The 24,709-nt window shown below is 51.0% G+C and overlaps 1 protein-coding gene across 1 annotated transcript in view; it reads right to left on the bottom strand.

Annotated features, from left to right (window-relative positions):
- The window catches only part of USP39 (ubiquitin specific peptidase 39), a 243,337-nt gene that overhangs the window by 45,718 nt on the left and 172,910 nt on the right, over positions 1 to 24,709 (bottom strand). Inside the window, exons 5-6 of the mRNA XM_085635237.1 lie at positions 3,523 to 3,675; positions 1,227 to 1,452 (exon numbers count right to left, since the gene is read on the bottom strand). Coding sequence (XP_085491363.1) covers positions 1,227 to 1,452; positions 3,523 to 3,675 — 379 coding nt within the window. The remainder of the gene's footprint in view (positions 1 to 1,226; positions 1,453 to 3,522; positions 3,676 to 24,709) is intronic.

The following is a 24,709-nucleotide window of genomic DNA, read 5'->3' as shown; positions in this document are numbered from 1 at the left end:
TAAATCCAGAAAAGTTCTACACTGGGAGGTCAGTGTCTGTGTATGAGGACTGATGAGATGAGGGCACCAATGATTCAGAAATATTGATAAGGTGGGGACCCTTAGATAGTGTATTGCAATATAGAATTTGTATAAGCTTAATATCCCATGTAGGGCGCTGATGCCCTTACCCACAAAGATAGCAAGCTATCCTGTGTAGGGGGAAGTTTTTGTTTTGAGACTGTATAGAAAGTGTTTGTGTTCCCTTTGATGACCATAAGGTGTAGTTATCGTGCTATGGAACGCTGTGCCTGGCGCTATGATGGGTGAGGGTATGTGGGAAAAGGATGCACAAATTATAATTAAGTCTAACCAAGTTAGTCACAGGAGCTGAGGGATGCTTGGTGCATGTCTACATGACATGCACCAGCAAGGGATGCTGATGAATAAGTAAAAGGATACCAAAAGAGCAAGAATGGGAGTTTGTGACATAAGCAGTTGAGTTGCATCGTTTTATATTAAAAAAAAAAATTAAAGGCAGAGACACTGCCTACTGCTGAATATATACATTCCATGAAGGAAGGAAGTAAGTGGAAAAACAATCATGGCTGGTAACTGGAGAAGAAACTGCACAAACGTCAAAAGGGCCAGATTTGATTCCACCTACTCCTGATAGGATGTAAGAAACCAACGCTGTGAGCAAGGGTTCACATCCCAACTCCCTCTCAAGCTCTCGAAGTCTCAAAAGGCAGCTAAGCAAAAGTTGTGTCATTGGTCAATTTGAGGGGGAGACAAATAGAAACAGCACTGATGGAAAGGACAATAAAGTTATGATGCACCAAGGATCACTAATTCAAAGGGCAAACAATATTGTGTGGTAACACTGATGGGAGAGAACACAAATTGTCACAGCGTTTTTCTTTTATTTAAGAGGCCACCAATGGGAGTTATGCACCCATCCATAGTGCAACATCCAATCCCATGCAGTGAAAGGCACCTCCGATCTTCTCCTCCTAGTCCCTAATTCTGTGGCAACAGAACATCAGCAGAGCATCCAGACTTTTACACATTCAGACGGGCGAAATCCCACCCTGCGAACGTGGCCACCAGGAACTGTCCTTACTTCTGACAGAGATGCAGAACTCCGACATCTACAGATTGTGCCATGCAGTGGTATAACCCAAACCTTCCTCAAAACAGTACATTAAGGTTTGCACAAACACAAATATATAAAAAAATATATATACCTTGCTTTGTAATCTGGAAGGTCTTCTTACTGCACAGTACCACAGCCTGCAGCATTTCGTGGGGTGAGACATGGGCCTTGAAGTTGCGGGGGTTCCAAAGTTTGCGCATTAGCTCGCCAAAGCGCTGCACCAACAAGAACATGATGTCGCCAGGTGGTCGCTTGATGGTTCTGTAGTTCTCCTCCTCCAGAAAGTAATTCCGCAGGGGAGGCACATTTGAAAGTGCCTGTCAAGGAAGGAGTGAGAGGTTAAGCAAAGTTATCCACAGTCCGACAGGTAGAGAGCCCCCCCTCACTCTCCTTAGACGCTCATCAAAACTATGATGCAGCAAAGGATCCTTTCTACTGAATTAACCTTCAGTTAGAAACACCCCAAGAATCAAATTATAAGGCAGTGACTTTAAAACAATGCTCTTGAAATCAAGACACTAAAAATAATCAGCGTCAAAGACCAACAGCATATAGCTCCTTTCTGACAGACATAACTAAGAAAAAGAACTATATAAATAAATAAATGACCATCATTAGACCCTTATTAAGCAGGAGCAACCTTTTAGAGAGAACAGGAATATCTAAGACAGATGTTATAGAGGGAATACTACTTATACCTATGGGAGAACATACTACCGACTTCCTCAATGTTCATTTCTACTTGCTTGGCAATTCTGCAATTACAAGACCTGGTGCTAATATAGAGGTTACTGCTACCCAGAACTAGGATTTGCAGATTCGTATCCTAATTCCTTTTCTCAAATATCTCAAGGAGTATATTTTCGGTGAGCAAACTCAAAGAGATTAACACCTGTTCCGCAAGAACTTGACTGCAATTTGATATACTCCAAGAACAAATAGCCGAGCCACACACTGTGAAGACCTTCTGCTGTCACCTAACATCAAATGAACTACCACCTGCAGGCTGTTTATTTCATAAACACAAGACACAAGTCAAGATGGTATGCAGAAATTGGTGGACCAATAATTTAACACCAAGAGCAAAGTAAGAAGAGCGAAGAATTTGGCTTATTTTCAAAATTAATTCACAGGCAGGGCTCTGAAACTGTTTGTAATGTGAATTGTGCAACAAACATGATACAAAACTATGATAAAGTCTCTTCAACATAGAATTTTTTTATTTTATTTGTTGAGCACGTGAATACGTTTTGCCTAAATACATCGAATAATATCACTGCATTGTGAAGCATTTATTACACGTGATGGTTTTTAAACATGAATTTAGAACCATTCATCTCCTCCTGCCCCCACGACAATGTCATTAGTGAACTAAAAGGCATGTCTGTTGTCAAGTGCACCCTATGTAGCTTAGATTAAACATGGAGCAACATTACAATTTATTAAATAAAACACATGAGGTTTTTGTACAGCACACATCCTGAACTCGAATATTTGAAGGTGCTCTCATACAAATAATAAAGAAAAAGGAGACTGAGATAAAATATAAAACTAGAATCACACAGGATGACCAAACAGGGAAATCGAGATCGATTACAGTTTTTCTAGCTTCAAATTGTGCAATTCAGGCACTTGATGTATATCTTGTTCTCCTGTCTTACTTTAATGGTTAATGCTTTTTCTATCATTTTTGGTGCATGGTGTTCCATAGTGGTTGACATGCAGAAGAAGTAAAATGAAAGCTCAGCTTGTTTTGGGCTCAAGGTTACATGAGGACCATGAAATAACCCAAAGTAAGGCATAAGTTCCGAGCCTTAAGTGGCTTGCCCACCTCTTTCAGTATGTACTTTACTAATGAATTAGATGCAGAGAGAGGCAGGGAAGAGAGAAAAGACATTAATGCAGATAGTCAGGCAGCAAAACAGAAAAGAATACAGAGACAAAGAGGGAGACTTACAGCTACGTAACCACAGTTGAGCAATATGGTATCACTGATTCTCTACGCATTACTGTCAATGAATATTACTGTGTTGTGGGTCTGCTGGTGACCATTCAACATTGCTCAGGATTAGTACCTAAAGCTTTTTAATGCTGATTGAGTGTCACAGCTGCCTATCACATAACACAAGGAGACAGATCAAGGAGCATCAGAGCCAGACTCAACTTAATGTGCTTTCATTCATATAACATGAACAGGACACGCCGCAGAACCCTACATTTCTCCCAAATGGTGTAATCTCAAGTTAATTGCCAGCTTCATACACAACATAAAACCACAGCCTACAATATGTGCTATCTTTCACCAAATAAGCTTTTAGTATTCCACCAATCAAGACCTTAAACTAGTCAGACCCTTCCACATGCCTACAAAATGTAGCAGGCCTTACCTGGAGTACGGCGTTTGCATAGTCGTTGGCCTTGATATTATTTAGCCCCACGATTCCCGGAAGGTAGGTAGTGCCATCATATGCTCGTGAAAGCTTTGCTTGTTTGTCTAGATTTGCTATCAGCCGGCGGGTGAAGGTGGGTTTTAGAACATACTGCGAAGAGACAAACAAGAGTCTCATATACACAAAGCACATAAACAAAGTTGGTACACAAATATGGTTTAGCTATGGCCTCTTGCACCTAAATGAAGCACTCAGCTGCTCCGGTGAGCTTTGTCTGCGCAATAAAAATTACAAGTAAATAACTAAGTACAGAGACAGAAAGAGAAGAAACACTAAGCTCAGTGATTGAAAGTAACATAGAAGGATTGTGGAAGATGAAGTGGAAGACAGGATAAGATATTGAAAAGGATTATACACACTAAGCAGAAAAAAGCAAAAGTTAGTGATTTAGTGATGGGCAGTACAAGAAGAGCAGTGAGAAAAGACACATCAATGCACCTAATAAAAATACAAAAAGCAAAAGAGAAATATTTCAAAAGCAATGATGATGTATGCAGGAAGCTGGCTCGGTATATACTACACCAAATTGAGGTTTAGTGTACACAGAGTCCAGTGGAACCCCAAAGGTAGGCAGAGGTAAAAGTAGATAGCACCTTACTCTCTATTTATGGTAGTGTGATCGAGCAGTAAGGCTGTATCAGAGGACAGTGTTAAGCATTTGTTGTACACACACAATCAGTAAATGATTTCACACACACAAAGACTGAACTTCAGACCAATTGTTTTTGTATAAAAATATTCTTTTAGTTATTTTATTTTCTAGAACCAAGCAAGCCTGGCACAGGTAAGCAATACATACTTTACAGTAGTAATGCAGTTTTAACAATTTGGATTGCAATTGTATATGCACTTTGTTTTGATTACTGCGCTGTTACTGAAAATGCAATGCTTTGGAAATACAGTACATAAACTTTGTATAGGCTTTTTAATAAAATGACCAGTAGATTACTTTTCTTACACAGTGCAGTATACCTGGATACTGCACTGGGACATTTCCTGTAAACAGGTGAGTAAGAGCGTTTTTGCTATTTAGTGCAATTTTAAAAGGCTTTCTTAGATTTTCCAACTCCACACTCAGAAACTTTTCACAGAAAAAGAGTCAATGTTATCCTATGGAGGAAAATAGTGTTATCGGTTAACAGGTAAGTACTTTGTTGTGGGAGTTGGTAGTCTGGGGTTAGACTCAGGGGTCCCCCAGGGTCAAGGATGCACTCTTGTTACACCCTGAGTGGCACTAGGGCAGCCGGGTGCAGAGTGATGAGGCCTAATATTATCCAATTGGGGCTAGGGGGCCTCCGGTTAGTGGCTGCTGACTAGCAGGCCACTGGGTCATGGGAGCAAAACTCCTGGACTTAAGCACAGGGAAAGCGCAGGTTCAAGCCAGCACAAAAGGTGCACCCTCAGGGGTACTAGGGCGGCCAGGTGCAGAGTGCTGTTTTGGCGTCGGGTGCCCTGTAGCTTACAATTGGGTTTCTCCGTTTTGCAAACACACTGTAGGTTCGGGGACGAAGGTCTTCTGGGTGCGACCACCACTTGGAGAGGTAAGTTGGGATGCTGGGGTTTGGTTAGGCACCGTCAATTGGGCCACCCAAGGCAGGGGCGCCTTTTAGGGTCGGATCTTCTTACCAGCTCCTGCTCACGGTTGGGGGGACCTTCCTGTTTGAGGCTGCAGGCGTCGGCTGGAGGCTTGAGGCAGGTCAGGGATCACTAATTCTCAGGTCTGGATCGCCAGGGAGATCGCCTCGTGGTGTTGGGCCACTCGAACTCAGGCAATGGGCGTTGGGTGCAGACTCGCGGATCCTTACAGAGCTGGAGTCTGTGGATGAACAAATCCGGTGTTCACAGGAGACAAAGTCTTTGGGATTGAAGGCAGGCAGGTCCTCCAGGTTTCTCAAGGTTGCCCACTGCAGGACACACAGGGATTTCGCAGGAGCAGGTTCGAGGGGAGACAGGCCGGTAGGGCGTCCTCCTCTTGTTAGCTTCGGCATGGCTCTTCGGTCCTTCTTCTTCTGGTTTCTTGTCTGAGGAAGTAAGGTTCAGGGGTGCCCCTAAATACTAGAATTAGGGGCGTTACAGGAAGCTAAAAGGTTGGGACCAATGGGTCCCTTCCCTGGGGTGGGTACACCCCCTATTGTGTCACCTTCCAGTGGGAGGGGGGCATATGCCCGTCCCTGGTTGGCTGTGTCCCCCCATCTGCAAGATGGCGGGGACTGGGAGTTGGGCTTCACTTCGCCTCCCCCACCTCAGGGGTGGAGTTGGCAGAGGTGGGCACACCGCTCTTCCACACTTGTTTTTCCTGCCTGTTCTCCCGCCCAAAGTGGGGGTCAGGACCAGTGGGGACCAGTTGCTGACAGCAGCAAGTGGCCTGGGGAAGCTCACAAAGGCAGCCAGCCTTTGAAGCCTCCCCTTCGTGGACCCTGCCCATCCTGGGGGAGGAGGCTTAGCACCTCGTCCCAGGATGTGCACTGTTTCAGGCCCCGAGAGCAGCAGGCTCTCGACCCAGGGGTCCAGAAAGGTGGTGGCAGCTGAAAGCAGCCACTCTACGTGGACACTAGTGGCAGGTCGTTTTTCAGGGGGGAATTTCTAAGATAATATTGCCCATCAGGTGTGGAGAATGTGGTCTTTTCATTTGCTCCTGGGGCCATGCCAATTTGCCAGTACCCTGCAGTTAAGTCAAAGGTACTTAGAAATTTAGCTGCACCCAATTTGTCTATCAACTCATCTGCTTTTGGGATAGGGTGGGCATCTGTCTTGGTGACAGAGTTGGGCACTCTATAGTCCACACAGAACCTTATTTCTCTCTTTCCACCCTGTGGATGAGGTTTGGGGACTAGAACCACTGGGTTGGCCCAGGGGCTCTCAGAGGGTTCAATAACCCCAACTCCAGCATCTTGCCGACTTCAGCTCTGATGCTTTCCTTGACTTGATTAGACTGTCTATAGATGTTGTTCTTGACAGGTGAACTATCACTAGTGTCCACATCATGAGTACATGGCGTCAAGGAAGAGAGCTTAGCATACTGCTGCAACACTTGCTTGCAATCAGTCTGCTGTTGGGCAGTGAGGGTGTCTGAAAAGACAACTCCATCCACTGACCCATCTTTGGGGCTGTATGAGAGGAGGTAAGGGAGAGGTTCACTCTGTCTGCTGCTCCTTATCAGTCGCTATCACCATGGTGATGTCAGCCCTGTCATGAAAAAGCTTAAGGCAGTTCACTCTGATCACCCTTTTGGGTGTCCTGCTTGTGCCCAGGTCAACCAAGTAGGTTACCTCACTTTTCTTCTCTAAGATGGGGTAAGGGCTACTCCATCTGTCCACGAAAGCCCTTGGTGCCACTGGCTCCAAAGCCCACACCTTTTGCCCTGGTTGAAATTCTACCAGTGCAGTTTTTTGGTCATACCAGTGCTTCTGAAGCTCCTGGGTGGCCTCAAGATTCTTGGTTGCTTTTTCCATGTACTCAGCCATTCTGGACCTTAGGCCAAGCACACAGTCCACAATGTCTTGTTTTGGTTCTTGGAGCAGCTTCTCCTAACCCGCTTTTATAAGACAGAGTGGTCCCTTGACAGGATGGCCAAACAGAAGTTTGAAGGGGGAAAACCCTACTCCCTTCTGAGGCACCTCTCTGTAGGAGAAAAGCAAGCATGGCAAGAGGACATCCCATCTCTTTTTGAGTTTTTTTCGGGGAGCCTCATGGTCATGCCTTTCAATGTCTTGTTGAACCTCTCAACAAGACCATTGGTTTGTGGGTGATAGGGTGTAGACCATTGGTTTGTGGGTGATAGGGTGTAGTAAACTTGTTCTGCACTCCACACTCGTTGCACATGTGCTTTAGGTAAGCAGACATGAAGCTGGAACCTCTGTCTGAAACCACCTCCTTAGGAAACCCTACCCCAGTAAAAACACCAATGAGGGCCTTGGCTACTGCAGGAGCTCCAGTAGTCCTAAGGAGAACTGCCTCGAGATACCTAGTGGCATGATCCAATACCACTAGAATGAATTTGTTTCCTGATGCTGTGGGAGGATCAAGTGGACGCACTATGTCCACACCTACCCTTTCAAAGGGAACCCCATCCACTGGTAGTCGAATCAAGGGGGCCTTTGGGTGGCCACCTGGCTTGCCTCTGGCTTGACAGGTGACACAGGAGCTGACAAACTACTTCACCTTCTGAGACATCTGGGGCTAGTAAAAATGGCTAACTAGCCTTCACCAGGTTTTAGTTTGGCCCAGATGTCCAGCTAGGGGGATGTCATGATGTTGGAGGGAGGACCACCGGGGAGTCGGGGAGACTAGTCCGGCACCCTTCCTACCGCACAGTTATAGCCGAGCGCCGCTGAGAAGCCCCCTTCGGGGAGGACTTTCTCCTATAATCGTACTAGGCCCAGTAACACCACCACACAGGACTCAATATCAGTTGCTTGATTTCGTTCTTTATCAGAAGTAGCACGTTTCAATATTTACAGTGGGATCGAGGGATCCAGTAAGAGTCTCAATGTCTGTTAGAGGGATAGGGTAGCGGGACAGTCTTGGTACCAACCAGGTGCGGGAGGCTCTGCGCCAGACCTTGGGTGCTGGCCGCGGGGTGGCTCGGACGGGGGGAGGCGCGACGGCGTCTGCAAGGCTCGGGTGGTAGTTCCGCTTGGGTCGAGCCACGACACAGTCAGCAGGGCTCCGGTGGTAGGTCCGCTTCGGTCGAGCCGCGACGAGGTCAGCTGGGCTCTGATAATGAGGTTCGACAAGGTCAGGCCGCGACAGCGTCAGCAGGGCCCCAAAGGTTCGTGAAGGTCTTCAAGCACGGGGGAGCCGCGACGTCGTCAGCAGGGCTCAGAGTGTGGGTTCAGGATGAGTCTTCCTCCGTAGGGTCAGCCGCGATCCGATCAGCAGGGCTCTTGACTCCGGGATATAACTACTGTCCTGTTGTTGGGTTGCCCCAGATATAGGACTGGAGCCCTTTGATGTCCGGACCCTTGCGCCCGGAGGGGGCGAAGAGGCCGGTTGGGGAGCGGCCAGACGCCCAGCAGGAGAGGCGCCATGCCCCAGAGAGCTGTGAGGTGATCGCACCTAGGTGTGGAAAGACGGTTGGGGGTCCCATCGATACTGCCCTCCGCCGGGCGTGGGAAGGGTTCACGTGGTATCCCCCGGGCCAGGGGTTGGCGCCTCGATGTCGGGCCTCGCTGGGACAGAGGCCGGGTGAAGCAGGGTCACGCAGGTGGTCACGTGGAGTGACGTATAATCCAAAATGGAGGAGCCCCGAGGTGCATGGGACCTCGTGCGGCTTAGCGAGGGGGAACAGGACCACGCCACGAGGCCGGCTCCCACATGCGTCCCCCCCAGCTGAAGGCAGGGAGAGTCACCCATCTCCTTGGGGGTTCTCCTCACCGAGGCGGAAGAATCGGGACAGGCCGTCAGCATTGGCGTGGTCGTTGCCGGGCCGATGTTCCACAGTGAAGTCCATCCCTTGCAGCGAGATGGACCAACGCAACAGCTTGGGGTTCTCGCCCCGCATTTGCATGAGCCACCGCAAGGGCCGGTGGTCAGTTTGGACCCTGAAGTGGGTGCCGAAAAGGTAGGGCCGGAGCTTTTTGAGGGCCCATACCACGGCGAAGGCCTCCCGCTCGATGGTGCTCCACCTCTGTTCTCGCGGCAGCAGTCGGCGGCTGATGAAGGCCACAGGCTGGTCGAGGCCCTTGGCGTCCATCTGGGAGAGGACTGCCCCTACCCCGTACTCCGAGGCATCGGTCTGGACTACAAATTCCTTGCTGTAGTCAGGGGCCTGTAGCACAGGGGCAGCGCACATGGCCGCCTTGAGGGTCTCAAAAGCGGTCTGACAGCGGGGCGTCCAGTGCACCGCCTTAGGCTGTTTCTTGGAAGTGAGCTCCATAAGGGGCCCTACAATGCTGCCATAATCCTTGATGAATCGTCAGTAGTAGCCTGTGAGGCCTAGGAAGGCCCGGACAGCGGTCTGGGTTGCGGGGGGCTCCCACGCCTGGATGGCGTCGACCTTTAACTGGAGGGGCGCCACCTGGCCACTCCCCACCTGGTGGCCCAGATAGGTCACCGATCCTTGACCTATCTGGCATTTACTGGCCTTAATAGTGAGCCCGGCCCTTTGGAGAGCGGCCAGGGCTTCTCTGAGGTGTTCTAGGTGCGCCGCCCAGTGATCGCTGAAGACCGCAATGTCATCGAGGTAGGCCGCGCTGAAGGCTTCTAGTCCGGCCAGGACCTTGTTCACTAGCCTCTGAAAGGTCGCTGGGGCGTTCTTCATCCCGAAGGGCATTACCCGAAAGTGGTAGTGCCCATCAGGGGTGGAAAAGGCGGATCGTTCCTGGGCGCCGGGAGTGAGCTTGATCTGCCAGTACCCTGCGGTGAGATCGAAGGTGCTCAGGTAGCGGGCGGCCCCCAAGCGATCGATCAGCTCGTCGGCTCGTGGCAAGGGGTGGGCATCGGTCTTCGTGACTGCGTTCAGGCCCCGGTAGTCGACACAAAATCGGAGTTCTGGGGCAGTGCCGGGGGCGGCGGCCTTCGGCACCAAGACTACCGGGCTGGCCCACGGGCTGTCGGAAGGCTCGATGACTCCGAGAGCGAGCATCTTGGCGACCTCGGTCTGTATGCAGGCTCGGACTCGGTCAGGTACTCTGTAGGCGCGGTGTCGCACAGGGGGGCTATCCCCAGTGTCCCCGTCGTGGACGCACCAGGGGGTCACCCCGGGCGTGAGGGAGAAGAGGGCAGCAAAGGGTTGCAGCAGCTTCCGGCAGTCATGGCGCTGTTCTGGTGTCAGGGTGGCGGAGAGGTGGACACCCTCCAAGGAGCCGTCTTGGCCTGAGGACCCCAGGAGGTCTGGTAGGGGCTCGGAGTCACTTTCGCCCCCATCGTCGGTAGCCAGCAGCAGGCTCAGTTCAGTTCGGGCAAAGTGGGGCTTGAGCCGGTTGGCGTGCAGGACCCGGAGGGGGTTCCTCGGGGACTCCATGTCGACCAGGTACGTGACGGGGCTCTTCTTCTCAACTACCTTGAAGGGCCCGGTCCACTTGTCCTGCAGGGCGCAGGGGTCCACGGGTGACATGACCCAGACTTGCTGGTCCGGCTCGAACTCGATGGTTGAGGCATTTTCGTCGTACCAGCGTTTCATGTCTTCTTGGCTGGCTTCGAGGTTGGCTTCTGCCAGGGCCCGGAACTTCCGAGTTTGGTTCCGCAGGGTCAGAAGGTACCGGTAGACGTCGGGAGGGGCACCTTGGACTGGCGCCTCCCAGCTCTCTTTGACCAGGCTGAGGGGCCCTCGGACGGGGTGCCCATACAATAGTTCGAAGGGGCTGAAGCCCAGGGATTTCTGTGGTACCTCCCGATAGGCGAACAGGAGGCAGGGCAGCAGGACATCCCATCTCCTCCTCAGGGGCTCTTCCAGGCCCTTGATCATCCCCTTCAGGGTCCTGTTAAACCGCTCGACCAGTCCGTTCCCCTGGGGGTGGTAAGGGGTGGTGAATTTATAGGTGACCCCACATTGTTGCCAGAGGGATGTCATGTACTTTGAAATAAAGTTTGTACCCCTGTCGCTTACTACTTCTCGGGGGAACCCCACCCTGGAGAAGATGCCCATCAGGGCCCGGCCCACCACTGGAGCTGTCACCGTGCGGAGTGGGATGGCCTCGGGGTATCGGGTGGCGTGGTCGACTAGTACCAGGATGAAGCGGTGTCCCAGGGCGGTTCGGGGGTCGAGGGGCCCCACGATGTCGATCCCCACTTGTTCAAACGGGGTGTTGACGGTTGGGAATGGTTGCAGGGGGGCTTTCACTCGACCCCCAGTCTTCCCGCTAGCTTGGCAGGTCGGGCAGGACCGGCAGTGATGGTCCACGTCTCTTCTCATTCGGGGCCAATAGAAATGGGTCACTAGGCGGCTGTAGGTCTTGTCCCGCCCGAGGTGTCAGGCGAGGGGCACGTCATGTGCCAGGTTCAGGAGGAACTCTCGAAATCGGAGGGGGACCACCAACACCCGGCCGGTCCCCAGTTCGGCGACTTTCTGCTCACTGTACAATAAGTCATTGTCCCAATAGACCCAGTGGGTTCCCGTGGGGTCACCTCCAGCCTGGGCGGCCGCTTGCTGTCGGGCCCCCTCGAGGGACAGGCAGGCCTTCTGCTCTTGCTGGAATTGTTCGCGGGTGGGGCCCCCGTCGTGGCGCCACTGGGCCAGCTCGGGGATCTCGCTGAGGGAGGCGGCCTCGTCGGGAGAAGGTTCGGCCGGCCCGGCCTCCTCGGCAGGTTCCTCCGTGCCGGAGGAGGGTGATAGTTCGGGGCCCGTCAGCTTGTCGGGGGCCGTGGCAGCGGCTGGTTGGGCGGTCATGGACCGGGTGGTGGCGCAGGCCCACTCGGGCAGTCCTAGCATCCCCAGATGCTCTCGGCGTTCCACCTGGGCCCAGGGGGAGCTCTCCAGGTCATTCCCCAGGAGGCAGTCTACTGGGGCGTCGTCGCGGACAGTTACTTTTAGGGTGCCGGACACTCCTCCCCACTCGAAGGGGATCCTGGCCATCCGGCACATGCTCTCGGTGTTGTCCGCGGTCCGGACAGGGCATAGGACATGCGGCAGGATTTGTTCGGGGGTCACTAGGTGGCAGCGGACGGCGGTCACACTGGCCCCAGTGTCCCGGAGGGCCTCGGCCCGTTGTCCGTTTATGGTGACCCATTGTTGGTACTTCTGGGTGTTGCTTGGGATGGCAGCTCGGGGCACCATTTCTCAGGAGCCCAGGCATACAAGCGACATGGCAGCTGGTTCCCACTCGGGGGACCCGTCGTCGTGGTTCTCCTCCTCGCCTTCTCCTTCCCCCAGGGCGGCGGCGGCTATCTGCCGGGGAGGGGGCCCAGCGTGCCCGTTCCGTCGGTTCGCGGGGCAGGCCGGGTCGCTCGCATAGTGGCCGGTCTGCTGGCAGCCGAAGCAGGTCACGGTTGGTCGTGGTCCAGGCCGTGCGATAGGAGCCCCCCTTCGGCCCAGGGTCGGGGACGTGTGGTTGGTGGCTTGGCCTCGTGGCGGGCTTCTGGGCGGCCCGGCCGGGAATTCTCGACTGCGGTGGGACCCCCCTCCTCCGCCTCGCTGGCGGGGGGGTCCCGTGGTACTCCGTTGGTAGTCCCCTACTGGGTTCCGGGGGACCCGGGTGTTGACCCATCGGTCTGCTTCGGCGGCGAGCTTCCGGGGCTCGGTCAGTTTACTGTCCAGGAGGTGTTGCCTTAGTTCAACAAAGCAGTTGTTGACAAGGTGCTCCCAGACAATGAGGTCGAACAGTTCATTGTATGAGGTGACCTTGCTTCCTTTTATCCATCCTTCTAGTGCTCGGCTGAAGAAGTCCACGTATTCGACCCACGTGGTACCGGGGAGCTTCTTGCAGTCCCAGAAGCGCTGCCGGTACATCTCGGCTGATAGCCCGTAGCGTGTGAGTAGGGCTTCTTTCATGTGGTTGTATGAAGTCATCACCGCGTCGGGGAGTTGCAGCAGGGTATCCCGGCCCTCGCTGAGGAACCTTCCCCATAGGCCGGCACCCCAATCCTTCCGGGGTACCCGATGGGAGGTCATGGCTACTCCGTATGCTCGGAACCATTGCTGGATGTCGTCATTTTTATAGTACTCCTTGACGACATCCTTGGGGATGTGAACCTTTGGCTCGGTCAGTGGCAGAGCGTCCCGGGCTCCGGGGGTGCTGTCTCCCCCGTTTTAGATTTTAGTTCAAGTTCCTTGAGGCTCCTCTCGTGCTCGAGGGTTAGCCGTCTCTCTTCTAGTTCCCGATGCCACTTCTTTTCCTCGATTTCCTCTTGCAGCCGTAGTTGTTCCAAGGCTATTTTCTTCTCCGCCAGTCGGAGCTCACCGTGCAGCCGGAGTCGGGCGAGGTCCATATCGTGTGTCCGGACCCTCTGCCGTTCTCGCATTTCTTCGTGGGAAAGGCTGGTTTCTGGGACGGTTCGCCCCCCGTCTGTCGGGGTTGGGGTCGGCAGGTTTCCGTCCCGGGCAGAGGTCCCTTCGGCTCGGGCGGAGTGGTCTCGGGTTCTGTCCAGGCTTTCAGGGCTTTCTGCATTTCTTCCTTGGTGCCCAACCCTGTGGTTGGGATCCCTTTGTCCTTGCAGAATTGTTTCAGTTCTTTATGGGTGTATTCTTCCAACCTTTCTGGCTGGAAGGTTGCGGCCACGGTTGCCTCTTGGCCTTCCATGGTTCCCTTTCCTTTTTCCGTCTGGTTAGGTAGTGGGTGCGTTACTCGCCTGTACGATTGCGTCTGGCTCGGATCCCGTCGCTGGCCACCAAATGTTGGAGGGAGGACCACCGGGGAGTCGGGGAGACTAGTCCGGCACCCTTCCTACCGCACAGTTATAGCCGAGCGCCGCTGAGAAGCCCCCTTCGGGGAGGACTTTCTCCTATAATCGTACTAGGCCCAGTAACACCACCACACAGGACTCAATATCAGTTGCTTGATTTCGTTCTTTATCAGAAGTAGCACGTTTCAATATTTACAGTGGGATCGAGGGATCCAGTAAGAGTCTCAATGTCTGTTAGAGGGATAGGGTAGCGGGACAGTCTTGGTACCAACCAGGTGCGGGAGGCTCTGCGCCAGACCTTGGGTGCTGGCCGCAAGGTGGCTCGGACGGGGGGAGCCGCGACGGCGTCTGCAAGGCTCGGGTGGCAGTTCCGCTTGGGTCGAGCCGCGACACAGTCAGCAGGGCTCCGGTGGTAGGTCCGCTTCAATCGAGCCGCGACGAGGTCAGCTGGGCTCTGATAATGAGGTTCGACAAGGTCATGCCGCGACAGCGTCAGCAGGGCCCCAAAGGTTCGTGAAGGTCTTCAAGCACGGGGGAGCCGCGACGTCGTCAGCAGGGCTCAGAGTGTGGGTTCAGGATGAGTCTTCCTCCGTAGGGTCAGCCGCGATCCGATCAGCAGGGCTCTTGACTCCGGGATACAACTACTGTCCTGTTGTTGGGTTGCCCCAGATATAGGACTGGAGCCCTTTGATGTCCGGACCCTTGCGCCCGGAGGGGGCGGAGAGGCCGGTTGGGGAGCGGCCAGACGCCCAGCAGGAGAGGCGCCAGGCCCCAGAGAGCTGTGAGGTGATCGCACCTAGGTGTGGAAAGACGGTTGGGGGTCCCATCGATACTGCCCTCCGCCGGGAGTGGGAAGGGTTCACGTGGTATCCCCCGGGCCAGGGGTTGGCGCCTCGATGTCGGGCCTCGCTGGGACAGAGACCGGGTGAAGCAGGGTCACGCAGGTGGTCACGTGGAGTGACATATAATCCAAAATGGAGGAGCCCCGAGGTGCATGGGACCTCGTGCGGCTTAGCGTGGGGGAACAGGACCACGCCACGAGGCCGGCTCCCACACATGAGCTAAAGTTAAAAGGAACTCCCTGTACTTCTGAGGCACTACCACTCTCCTAGTGGCTCCAGGATTGGAGTCTCTGACGTCAGTTTACAGTAGTCCCTCCTCCCAATAAACTCGGTGGGTACCACTGACACCTCCCTTTTCCTGGGTAGAAGATTGCTGCCTCAGGCTTTCAAGAGTTGGACAGTCCTGCTGTTCAAGGCACAGCTCTTCCCTATAGGCCACCCGGGGGCTAAGAGTTCAACCTGGCAAGGGTCAAGCTCCATGGGCTCAATCAATCAGGGGTTTATAAAGCCTGCTACTCACCCGTGAGGGTCTCAAGGCGCTGGGGTGGGGGCTCAGGATCAGTCGAAGAGCCAGGCCTTGAGGTCCTTCCTGAAGGTGTGCAGGGTTTGCGGGCGTCTGATGTTAACGGGGAGCTCGTTCCAGGTCTTGGCTGCCATGTAGGAGAAAGCTCTCCCACCTGTTCTGCTTCTGTGGATGCGGGGGACCTCTGCCAGTGAGAGGTCGGCAGAGCGGAAGGTTCCTCTTGGGTACATGGAGGGATAGACTCTCGTTGAGGTATTTGGGTCCGATGTTGTTGAGGGCTCCGTAGGCGTGGGTGAGGAGTTTGAAGGTGACCCTCTTCTCGACAGGGAGCCAGTGGAGGTCTCTAAGGTGTTGGGTCATGTGTTTGTGGCGTGGGGTCCCGAGGAAGAGTCTGGCGGTGGCATTTTGGATGGTCTGGAGTCTGTAGGAGAGATCTGTTGATTCCGGCGTATAGGGCATTGCCGTAGTCCAGTCTGCTGGTTATGAGTGCGTGGGTGATGGTCTTTCTGCAGTCGGGGGCGGGGGGGATCCATTTGAAGGTCTTGCGGAGGAAGCGCAGGCAGTTGAAGCTAGTGGAAGCGATAGCGTTGATCTGGCAGTTCATTGTGAGGGAGGAGTCGAGGATGATGCCGAGGTTGCGTGCGTGGTCTGTAGGGGTGGGTGGGTTTCCTAAGGCAGAGGGCCACCAGGAGTTGTCCCAGGCGGAGTTGCAGGGTCCGAGGACAAGGACCTCAGTTTTTTCCTGAGGTGAGCTTGAGGCAGCTGTCGTTCATCCAGGTTGCCACATTCTTCATACCCTCCTGGAAGCAGAGTCTGGTGTCTATGGGGTTCTTCGTGAGTGAGAGGATGAGTTGGGTGTCGTCTGCGTAGGATATGATGCTTAGCCCATGCTGTCTGACGATGGCAGCAAGGGGGCCATGTAGATGTAGAAGAGTTTGGGGCTAAGTCAAGAGCCCTGGGGCACTCCGCAGTTGATGTAACTTTTCATTAGTCAATTACTTAAAATATGTTCTTTTATAAACAAATTGTAAAGTCCATTGAAATCATGCACATTGTGTCCAATTTACCAAAAATCTAGTGTCTTAACTGATTAGTCTACAAAGTTAATCCAGGGTTGGTTTTGGGTTTTGTGAGCCCCCCTGGCTCTAATTCTATATTCCTCAGTTGTGAGTCCAAATTCGTCAATCAGAGTTCTCTTCATGAGGTAATAAGACCCAGCATCTGCCCTAGAAAGGGTCAGGAGTCTGTCTCTGCAGTTACCAGAGAACAGTTCCCAAAGGAGTGCCCTCCAGTGTGACTTCTTCACTTTTCTCATTTCACAAGCCCTCTCTAAGACTGTGAACCATTTTGTGACATCCTCACTCTCTTCATATTTAGGGACAATCCCTTTCAAGATTTTAGGATAATAAGATTGCTCTTTATCCTTATTAAGTAAACTGCTGCCACCATTGATGGGTGCTAGGCCCATCTCTGCTCGCTCTCTCTCTAGAGCCAGCAACCTGGTTTCTAGATCCAGTCTTTTAGTCAACCTTGCTAAAAAGCCGTCCTCCTCATTGTCCTCAGAAGTGCCTGATCCATGTGTGTGGGCTCTAGGCACTGAGAGGTTGATTTCTGGATTCAGGCCTACTGGGGCCCTCCTCTCCCTATGAAGTGGGGGGGTTTGGACTGTATCCTCATCCACTCCACCTTCTTCCTCATCTGATTGGTCTTCACCATTTTGAGTTGGGTGGTCCTTAGCATACTCAGCCAACAACTCCTAGAGCTTTAGTTTTGGTGGGATGGGACCCCATGGTTATGTTTTTAATTTTACATAGAGACCTCACCTCCTTGAAAGACAAGTGAAGGTAAGGGGTGAGGTCGAGCTTCTCAACCACCTAGTCCTCGATGTCATTGTGGTCATCTTCACTAACATCTGGGTTCTTGTTAAGAAACATAGCTAAAAAAACAAACTTCCAACCCCTCTTATTCCTAGCTAAAGTGACTTTTTATTTTTCTAAAATTCTAAAAGGGACTTAACCAAGTCCCAAACAAGACTTTTAGTAATTTTGCAAAAATGTCAATTTGAAAAAAATTAGAATTCTAAAGACAATTGAAGAATTCTGTCGAGTGATCAGGTGGTAACCAGGTTAGTCCAACAAACGCAAAGTTGTATATGCCACCGCTGATCCACCAATGTAGGAAGCTGGCTCTGTATATACTACACCAAAGTGAGATATAGTGTGCACAGAGTGCAGTGGAACCCCAAAGGTAGGCAGAGGTAAAAGTAGATAGCACCTTGCTCTCTATTTGTGGTAGTGTGGTCGAGTAGTAAGGCTGTGTCGGAGGACAGTGTTAAGCATTTGTTGTACACACTCAATCAGCAAATGATTTCATACACTTAAAGACTGAACTCAGACCAATTGTTTTTGTATAAAAATATTCTTTTAGTTATTTTATTACCTAGAACCAAGCAAGCCTGGCACGGGTAAGCTATAAATACTTTACAGTAGTAATGCAGTTGTAACACAGTTTGGATTGCACTTGTATATGCACTTTGTTTTGATTACAGTACTGTTACTGAAAATACAATGCTTTGGGAATATAGTACATATACTTTGTATAGGCTTTTTAGTAAAATGACCAGTAGATTACTTTGCAGATTACTTTTCTTACACAGTGCAGTACACCTGAATACTGCACTGGGACATTTTCTGCAAACAGGTGAGTAAAAGCGTTTAGTGCAATTTTAAAAGGATTTCTTAGATTTTCCATGCTGTGGGGTTGGTTAGGCACCGTCACTTAGGCCACCCAAGGCTGTGGGGCGTCGGGTGGAGGGGTGCCTTTTAGGGTCGTATCTTTTTACCAGCTCCTGGTCGCGGCTGGGGGGACCTTCCTGTCTGAGGCTGCAGGTGTCGGCTTGAGGCAGGTCAGGGAACACTGGATCTCGGGTCTGGATCGCCGAGAAGACCTCCTCGTGGTGTTGGGCCACTCGAACTCGGGCCGAGGGCGTCGGGTGCAGACTCGCGGATCCTTGCCGAGCTGGAGTCTGTGTGTGAACAAATCTGGTGTTCACGGGAGACAAGGTCTTTAAGATTGAAGGCAGGCAGGTCCTCTGGGTATCTCGAGGTTGCTGGCTGAAGGACACACCAGGATTTTGCTGGAGCAGGTTCGAGGTGGGGACAGGCCGGTAGGGCTGGGACCAAGTCAGTGGGCGTCCTCCTCTTCTTAGCTTCGGTGTGGCTGTTCAGTCCTTCTACTTCCTTTCTTTTTCTGGTTTGTCTGAGGAAACAAGGTGCAGGGGTGCCCCTAAATACTAGCTTTAGGGGCGTTACAGGTAGGTAAAAGGTTGGGACCAATGGGTCACTTCTCTGGGGTGGGTACACCCCCCTATTATGCCACCCTACAGTGGGAGGGGGGCATATGCCTCGCCCTGGTTGGCTGTGTCCCCCCATCTGCAAGATGGCGGGGACTGGGAGTTGTGCTTCACCTGAGGGGTGGAGTTGGCAGAGGTGGGCACACCTCTCTTCCTCACTTGTTTTTCCCGCCGGTCCTCTCGTCCAAAGTGGGGGTCAGAACCAGGGGGGACGAGTTGCTGAAAGCAAGTGGCCTGGGGAAGCTCAAAGGCAGCAAGCCTTTGAAGCTTCCCCTTCGTGGACCCTGCCCATCCTGGGGGAGGGGGCTTAGCACCTCGTCCCAGGATGTGCATTGTTTCAGGCCCCCCGAGAGCAGCAGGCTCTCGACCCAGGGGTCCAGAAATAAGTCTGGTGGTGGCAGCTGAAAGTCGCCACTCAGTCTGGACACTAGTGGTAGGTCATTTTTAAGGGGGCATCTCTAAGATGTCCTCTGTGGGCGTATTCATTAAATCCCACACTGGCATCAGTGTGGGTTTAATGTGCTGAGAAGTTTGATACCAAACTTCTCAGTTTTCAGTGTAGCCATTATGGTGTTGTGGAGTTAGTAATGACAAACTCCCAGCACCATATACTCTTAATGGCAGCACTGCACTTACAATTCCTAAGAATGGGCTTAGACACTTTAGGGGTACAGGGCTAATGTGCCTGTACCCTCACCACTTGTATAGTGCACCCAGCTAGGGGGTGACTGATCTATGCCAGGGCAGTGGGTTGTAGGCATGGCACACAGAGATGTGGGCCATGTCGACTCTTTACTTTGTTCTGCACCAAGACACGCAGCCTGCAAAGGCAGTGTGTGAGTGTAAAGGTACAGGACCTCTACGGGTGGCACAATAAGTGCTGCAGCCTTTAGAGGCCTTTCCAGGTCACAGTGCCCTGGGTACCTGTGGTACCAATTACCAGGGGCTGACCCGTGGCCAGGGATGCCAATTGGGTTTTGGTTTCAATGCAGTTTTAGGGAAAGAACATAGGCCCTGGGTACCTGATTACCAGGAGCCCAGGGCACACTCAGTCAAAGCACATCAGCAGTCCAGCAAAAAAGTGGGGGCAACCATGCAGAAAGAGGGCACTTTCTCACAATGCATGCTAAAGAGAAATTTACACAGCTCAGATATAAGCAGTGCCCGAAATGTAGAGCGGGAGACAAACAGTTATCTAGGAGATAAATGGCATAGATTTGGGCACAGCATGAGACATTCTAAAGTAAAACAGACAAGGGTCAGTTGTGAACTCTGCCGTAGAAAAAGTGGGAAGAAAGATGCAGTCAGGGCTCAAGTATGCTTAGTGACAGACACATCCCTGGCTCATCGGTAAATAGCGCCTGTGACTTACTGACACGAGATGGGCATGGTTTATCTACAGGCATTTCAAGAGGCATACTGAAGATATTTACATAGGATTCTGTAATGGCACAGTGCATGTGACATACAGAGTGGAAATATGCAGGACTCAGCAATGCACAGTGCCCGAAGTATACAGAGGAGAACCCAACAGACCTCACCCAAATGACATTTGTAAGGAGGCGGCACATACAGCTCAACTATAGACACTACCCAAAAAGTACATATGTATCTCTAAAGCCGTCAGATCTAGTAAATAAGGTTGCACCACTGAGCCCAAGGTGGTTTACATTTCAATCACGCAGTTACTTTAATTAAATGGCTGGGGCATAACAAGGCCACCTCTGTGTTATTAATTTATGTAGCTCTCCACTATAACACCACCAACAACGGTTTCTCAGAGGCTATTTTGAGAACAGACTTCAATCTTAACTAGGTGGTCTCCACTTCTGTAAAAAGTCATGATGCCTGTCTGGATATTCTTTGGGGTGGTAAAGTTTTCCATCCATTCAACAAGAGGATCTTGAAAGCTCCAGCCATCTATAAACCCTTTTGTCACTTGTAACACCGAATGGGAGCACTGTATGGGGTTCCTAAGTAATTGTCACAAGATAGAATGGGCGTGCGACAAGGCTGTGTTTTAGGCCCACTCCTATTTTCATATGATATATTAATAACCTCCACCCCTTCTTACTTACTACCACTCCTGATGTCCCAAAGATCCAAGGTTCTTTTCTACCAGCTTTATTACATGCCAATGATGCCATGTTGATGGCCCGCACCCCAAAGGCTCTATCTTTTTAGTGAGTAGCTTTGTTACATTAATGGCATCTTTAGATTTGCGAACAAATTTTAACCAATCTTTTATTATGTTGTGTGGCCCATAGAAGTAGAACATGTCATCTCTAAAAGTAGGTGACTCCAGTTTACACTGTACAAGCACTTTTTGATATTTTGGCTTAAACTTTAGCGATAATGGCTCCTGGAAAGCACATAGCAAACAGCGGGAGCAAACTCTCTAGAGCCATAGACTCGCTACTTAGCCTACCTCGCCCTAGCAAAGGGAGAGCTCTAATCCCTCTACTACAGATCTACAGGTCCCAATGCATGCCCATTGTCACATATGGGGCCGAAGTTTGGGGAATCGAGAACAGTCACCAAATCCAGCTTTAGGAGTACAGATTTTGCAGGAAGACTCTGGGGGCACCAATTTCCAATTCCACCTTCGTGTGGCACAGTGAGTCAGGCATCCTTTATGTTGAGGATTAGTTTAGTGCCCGCCCATCGATCCTTTGGCTGGCAATCTGGAACAATACAGAGGAAGCCCTCACAAAAGATGTTATAAAAGATTGCCTCTCCTGTGACAAACAAAGGTAGAAAATTCATGTGGCTGAAGTACATTGAATCTCATATGCACAAGATAGGCTGTAAACAATTGCTTGAGAATCCTGGGGGCCCTCACACTATTAATAAAAAACAGCTGCTGACTTTCTGGTTTAAATTTGCACAAGCAGAGAGGATGAAGAGGGAGTCAGTCAAACCCAGAGTGATAGCCTATCTGGGTAGAAACCCGGAAGGGCATGCCCCACCTCAAAGTTACTTGACTATTCCTATAGGTCATTGGGAGCGTAGTTTGTTGTTCTGCCTTATGGAAGGCACAATCAAGTACCTACTTAGCATCCCATTAGGCTTTCAAGCAAATTTGGATACTTGCCCCTACACATGCAATGGGAGATCTGGCCAAACAACATTACATTTTCTATTGTTCTGTGATTTTTATCTATTGTATACCAAAAGTATTTTATTACCATTAATTAAGAGGCTACACATCACTGACTTTAGAGAAGCCTATGTTGTATTGCTGCAGCTGAATAATAGGGATGTTTTTAATCATGTTGGTTTGTTCTCAAAAATTGCAGTGCAGGCACGGCAATCAATGTCCGCTCTGGAATTTTAACACTACACTTTTTTAGAGACTTTCAAATCTTTTTTACATAGGAAGACACTGACTGATAAGAAAGAACCTGCTGTTTTTAATTATTTACTTATCATTTCTTGTATGTACTTTCATGGTTACTTATGTAGCCGAATACAAATTTTTGAATTGAAGTTTCATATTATATTTTTTCTTTTGCTGCCTTTGTATAGATTCGGCCTTGATTTTTTCGGTCAAAAATTGGGGGAAAAGAGACCCTTTTCCTAAAATTTCATTTTTTTATTATGGCGTGCCATGGGAGCAGCATTCAATGGTTGTGAGAAAGTGGCTCTGTATATACTGTTCCCAAATAGGTACAGTGTGTACAGAGTCCACAGTTCCCAGAGGTTTGGCAGAGGCTAAAGTTAGATATAACCTTACTCTCTAAAGTGGTAGCTTGGTCGAGCAGTAGGGCAGTATCAGAGAACGGTGTAAAGCATTTGTTGCACACACTCAGTCAGCAAATGGTCTCACACACTCAATAACTGAACTCTAGGCCAATGGTTTATATATAAAAAATATATGCTTGTTTTATTTTAGAACCAACAATAGGTATCAAAATATACTTTCTCAGAATGAGATGCTTTAGCTAAATACTTTTGCAATATGCAATTGGCTTTTGTAGAAAGTTACAGGTTGTTGCAATGAGCAACACAATTTCAAACACAATAATGCATTGAGTTCAATAGGAGTTTTAAGTTGTTTGCAATCGATTACTTTCAGGATTACTTTTGTAATTCCAGGACTGGATCCTAGATTCAGTCCTGGGTCAGTTCTTAGAAACAAGTGATAAAAGTCGACTTAGTTACTGTTATGATTTTTAGACAATATTTTGCTATTTTAAAAGTTGACACTTGGAAAATATTTCATAGAAAACAGTCAATGATTCCCTATGGAAGAAAATTGGGTTACTGGTAGGTACGGTTGTGAATATTTTTCAGGGTCAGTGCTGGGTACCAAGATCCAGCACTGGGAGCTCACCTAATAGGAGGGGAGTATTTTCGTTTTCGTTCCTCTGCTGATTTTTGGTGAATATTTTAAGTTTTGAAAACTCCACACTTAAGAAGAAATTTCAGAAGAAACCAGTCAATGTTAACCTATGGAGAGAATTGAGTTATCGGCTTTCAGGTAAGTACTCGACTGGCAAAGTTAAGGTTCTGGGCACAGACTCAGGGGTCTCCCCGGGTCAGGTAGGTAGAGTTGTTACACCCTCAGCGGCACAGGGGCAGCCGGGTGCAGAGTGAGTTAGGCCCAATGTTATCCTATGGGAGGCAGGGGGTCTTGGTTGGTGGCTGCTGACTAGCAGGCCACGCGGCTGTGGGAGCTGGGCTCCTAGTCACTTGCTCAGGGCAAATGGGGAAGTAGATAGGTGCAAAGGTTACACTGCCAGGGCCACTCGGGCGGCTGGGTGCAGGGTGCTTTTGAGCCTTCGGGCGCTCAATTGATTTAAATGGGAAAGCTCCAGTTTAGAAAAAGACTGCAAGCTCGGGACGAAGATTTTTCAGGTGCCACCACCACTTTGAGAGGTAAGTTGGGTAGTTGGAGGATAGGTAGGTACCCAGGAGTTGGGCACATGGGGCCGCCGGGTGCAGGGGTGCCTTTTGGTGTCAGGAAATCTTACCCTCTGTTGATCGCGGTTGGGGGGGGGGTACCTGGTTCTGAGGCTACAGGAGTCATCAGGAGCGTTGAGGGAAGTCCTTGGGTCACAGTCGCCAGGGGGTCGTCCTCGTGGTCTTTATTCACTCCGGCACAGGCCAGGCTTGGCGGGTGCAGAGTGTGCAGGGTTCGCGATTCCGGGCTGATGCCAGGGATTAGATGCTGAGTTTGAGCAGAGCCTCTGCTCATGGGAGCCCCAGGTGCTTAGAGCCAAAAGGTAGCCAGGTCCTCCGGGGTTGATGAGGTTGCTGGCCCCCTGTGGTGCCAGGTTGTAGCAGGAGCAGGTTCGAGGGTCGACAGACCGGTAGGGTTGGGGCCAAAGCAGTTGGTGTCTTCCTCTTCTTAGCAGCTGCAGGGCAGGTCTTCTTTCTCCTTGCTCTTCTTTGTATTTCGGAATCTGGAATCTGGAGAAGGAAGGTTCAGGGTGACCCTAAGAACTAGATTAAGGGGCTTTATAGGTAGGTGAAGGGCAGGGACCAATGGGTCCCTGTCCTGGGGTGGGTACACACCCTATCCTGCCTCTCTCCTGTGGGAGGGGGGCAGTAGCCTAGTCATGATTGGGTAGGGCCTCCCATCTTCAAGATGGCGAGCGCCCAGAGATGTGCTTCACCTCGCCTCCCCCAACTGAGGGGTGGGGTTGGCAGGCTGGCACATCCCCTGTCCTTATTTGGGGTTTCTGGCCAGGTTTTCCGCCAGAGTGGGGGCTGCCAGTGGCCTGGGGAAGCTCACAGAGGCGGCATGCCTTTGAAGCTTCCCCCTGCCCATCCTGGGGGGAGGAGATCTAGCACCTCACCCAGGATGTGCATTGTTGCAGGCCCAGGAGAGCAGGGGCTCTCCTACCCAGGGGTCCAGCAACATGTCTGCTGTGTGGCAGCCTAGGCAGCCTCCCAGACGTGGATTGTAGGTTAGGTTTCAGGGGGCATCTCTAAGATGCCCTCTGGGGTGCTTGGTACATTAAATCCCACACTGGCATCAGTGCAGGTTTAATGTGCTGAGAAGTTTGAAACCAAACTTCTCAGTCTTCAGTGTTGCCATTATGGTGCTGTGGAGTTCGTGTTTGATGAGCTCTCAGCACCATGTACTCTTAAATGGCAGCACTGCACTTACAGTGCCCA

Source organism: Triturus cristatus, chromosome 11 (genome assembly GCF_964204655.1).
Source record: "Triturus cristatus chromosome 11, aTriCri1.1, whole genome shotgun sequence".
Lineage (NCBI taxonomy): Eukaryota > Metazoa > Chordata > Amphibia > Caudata > Salamandridae > Triturus > Triturus cristatus.
Note: the sequence above shows the minus strand (reverse complement) of the source record. Positions and strands in the feature narration are given on the sequence as shown.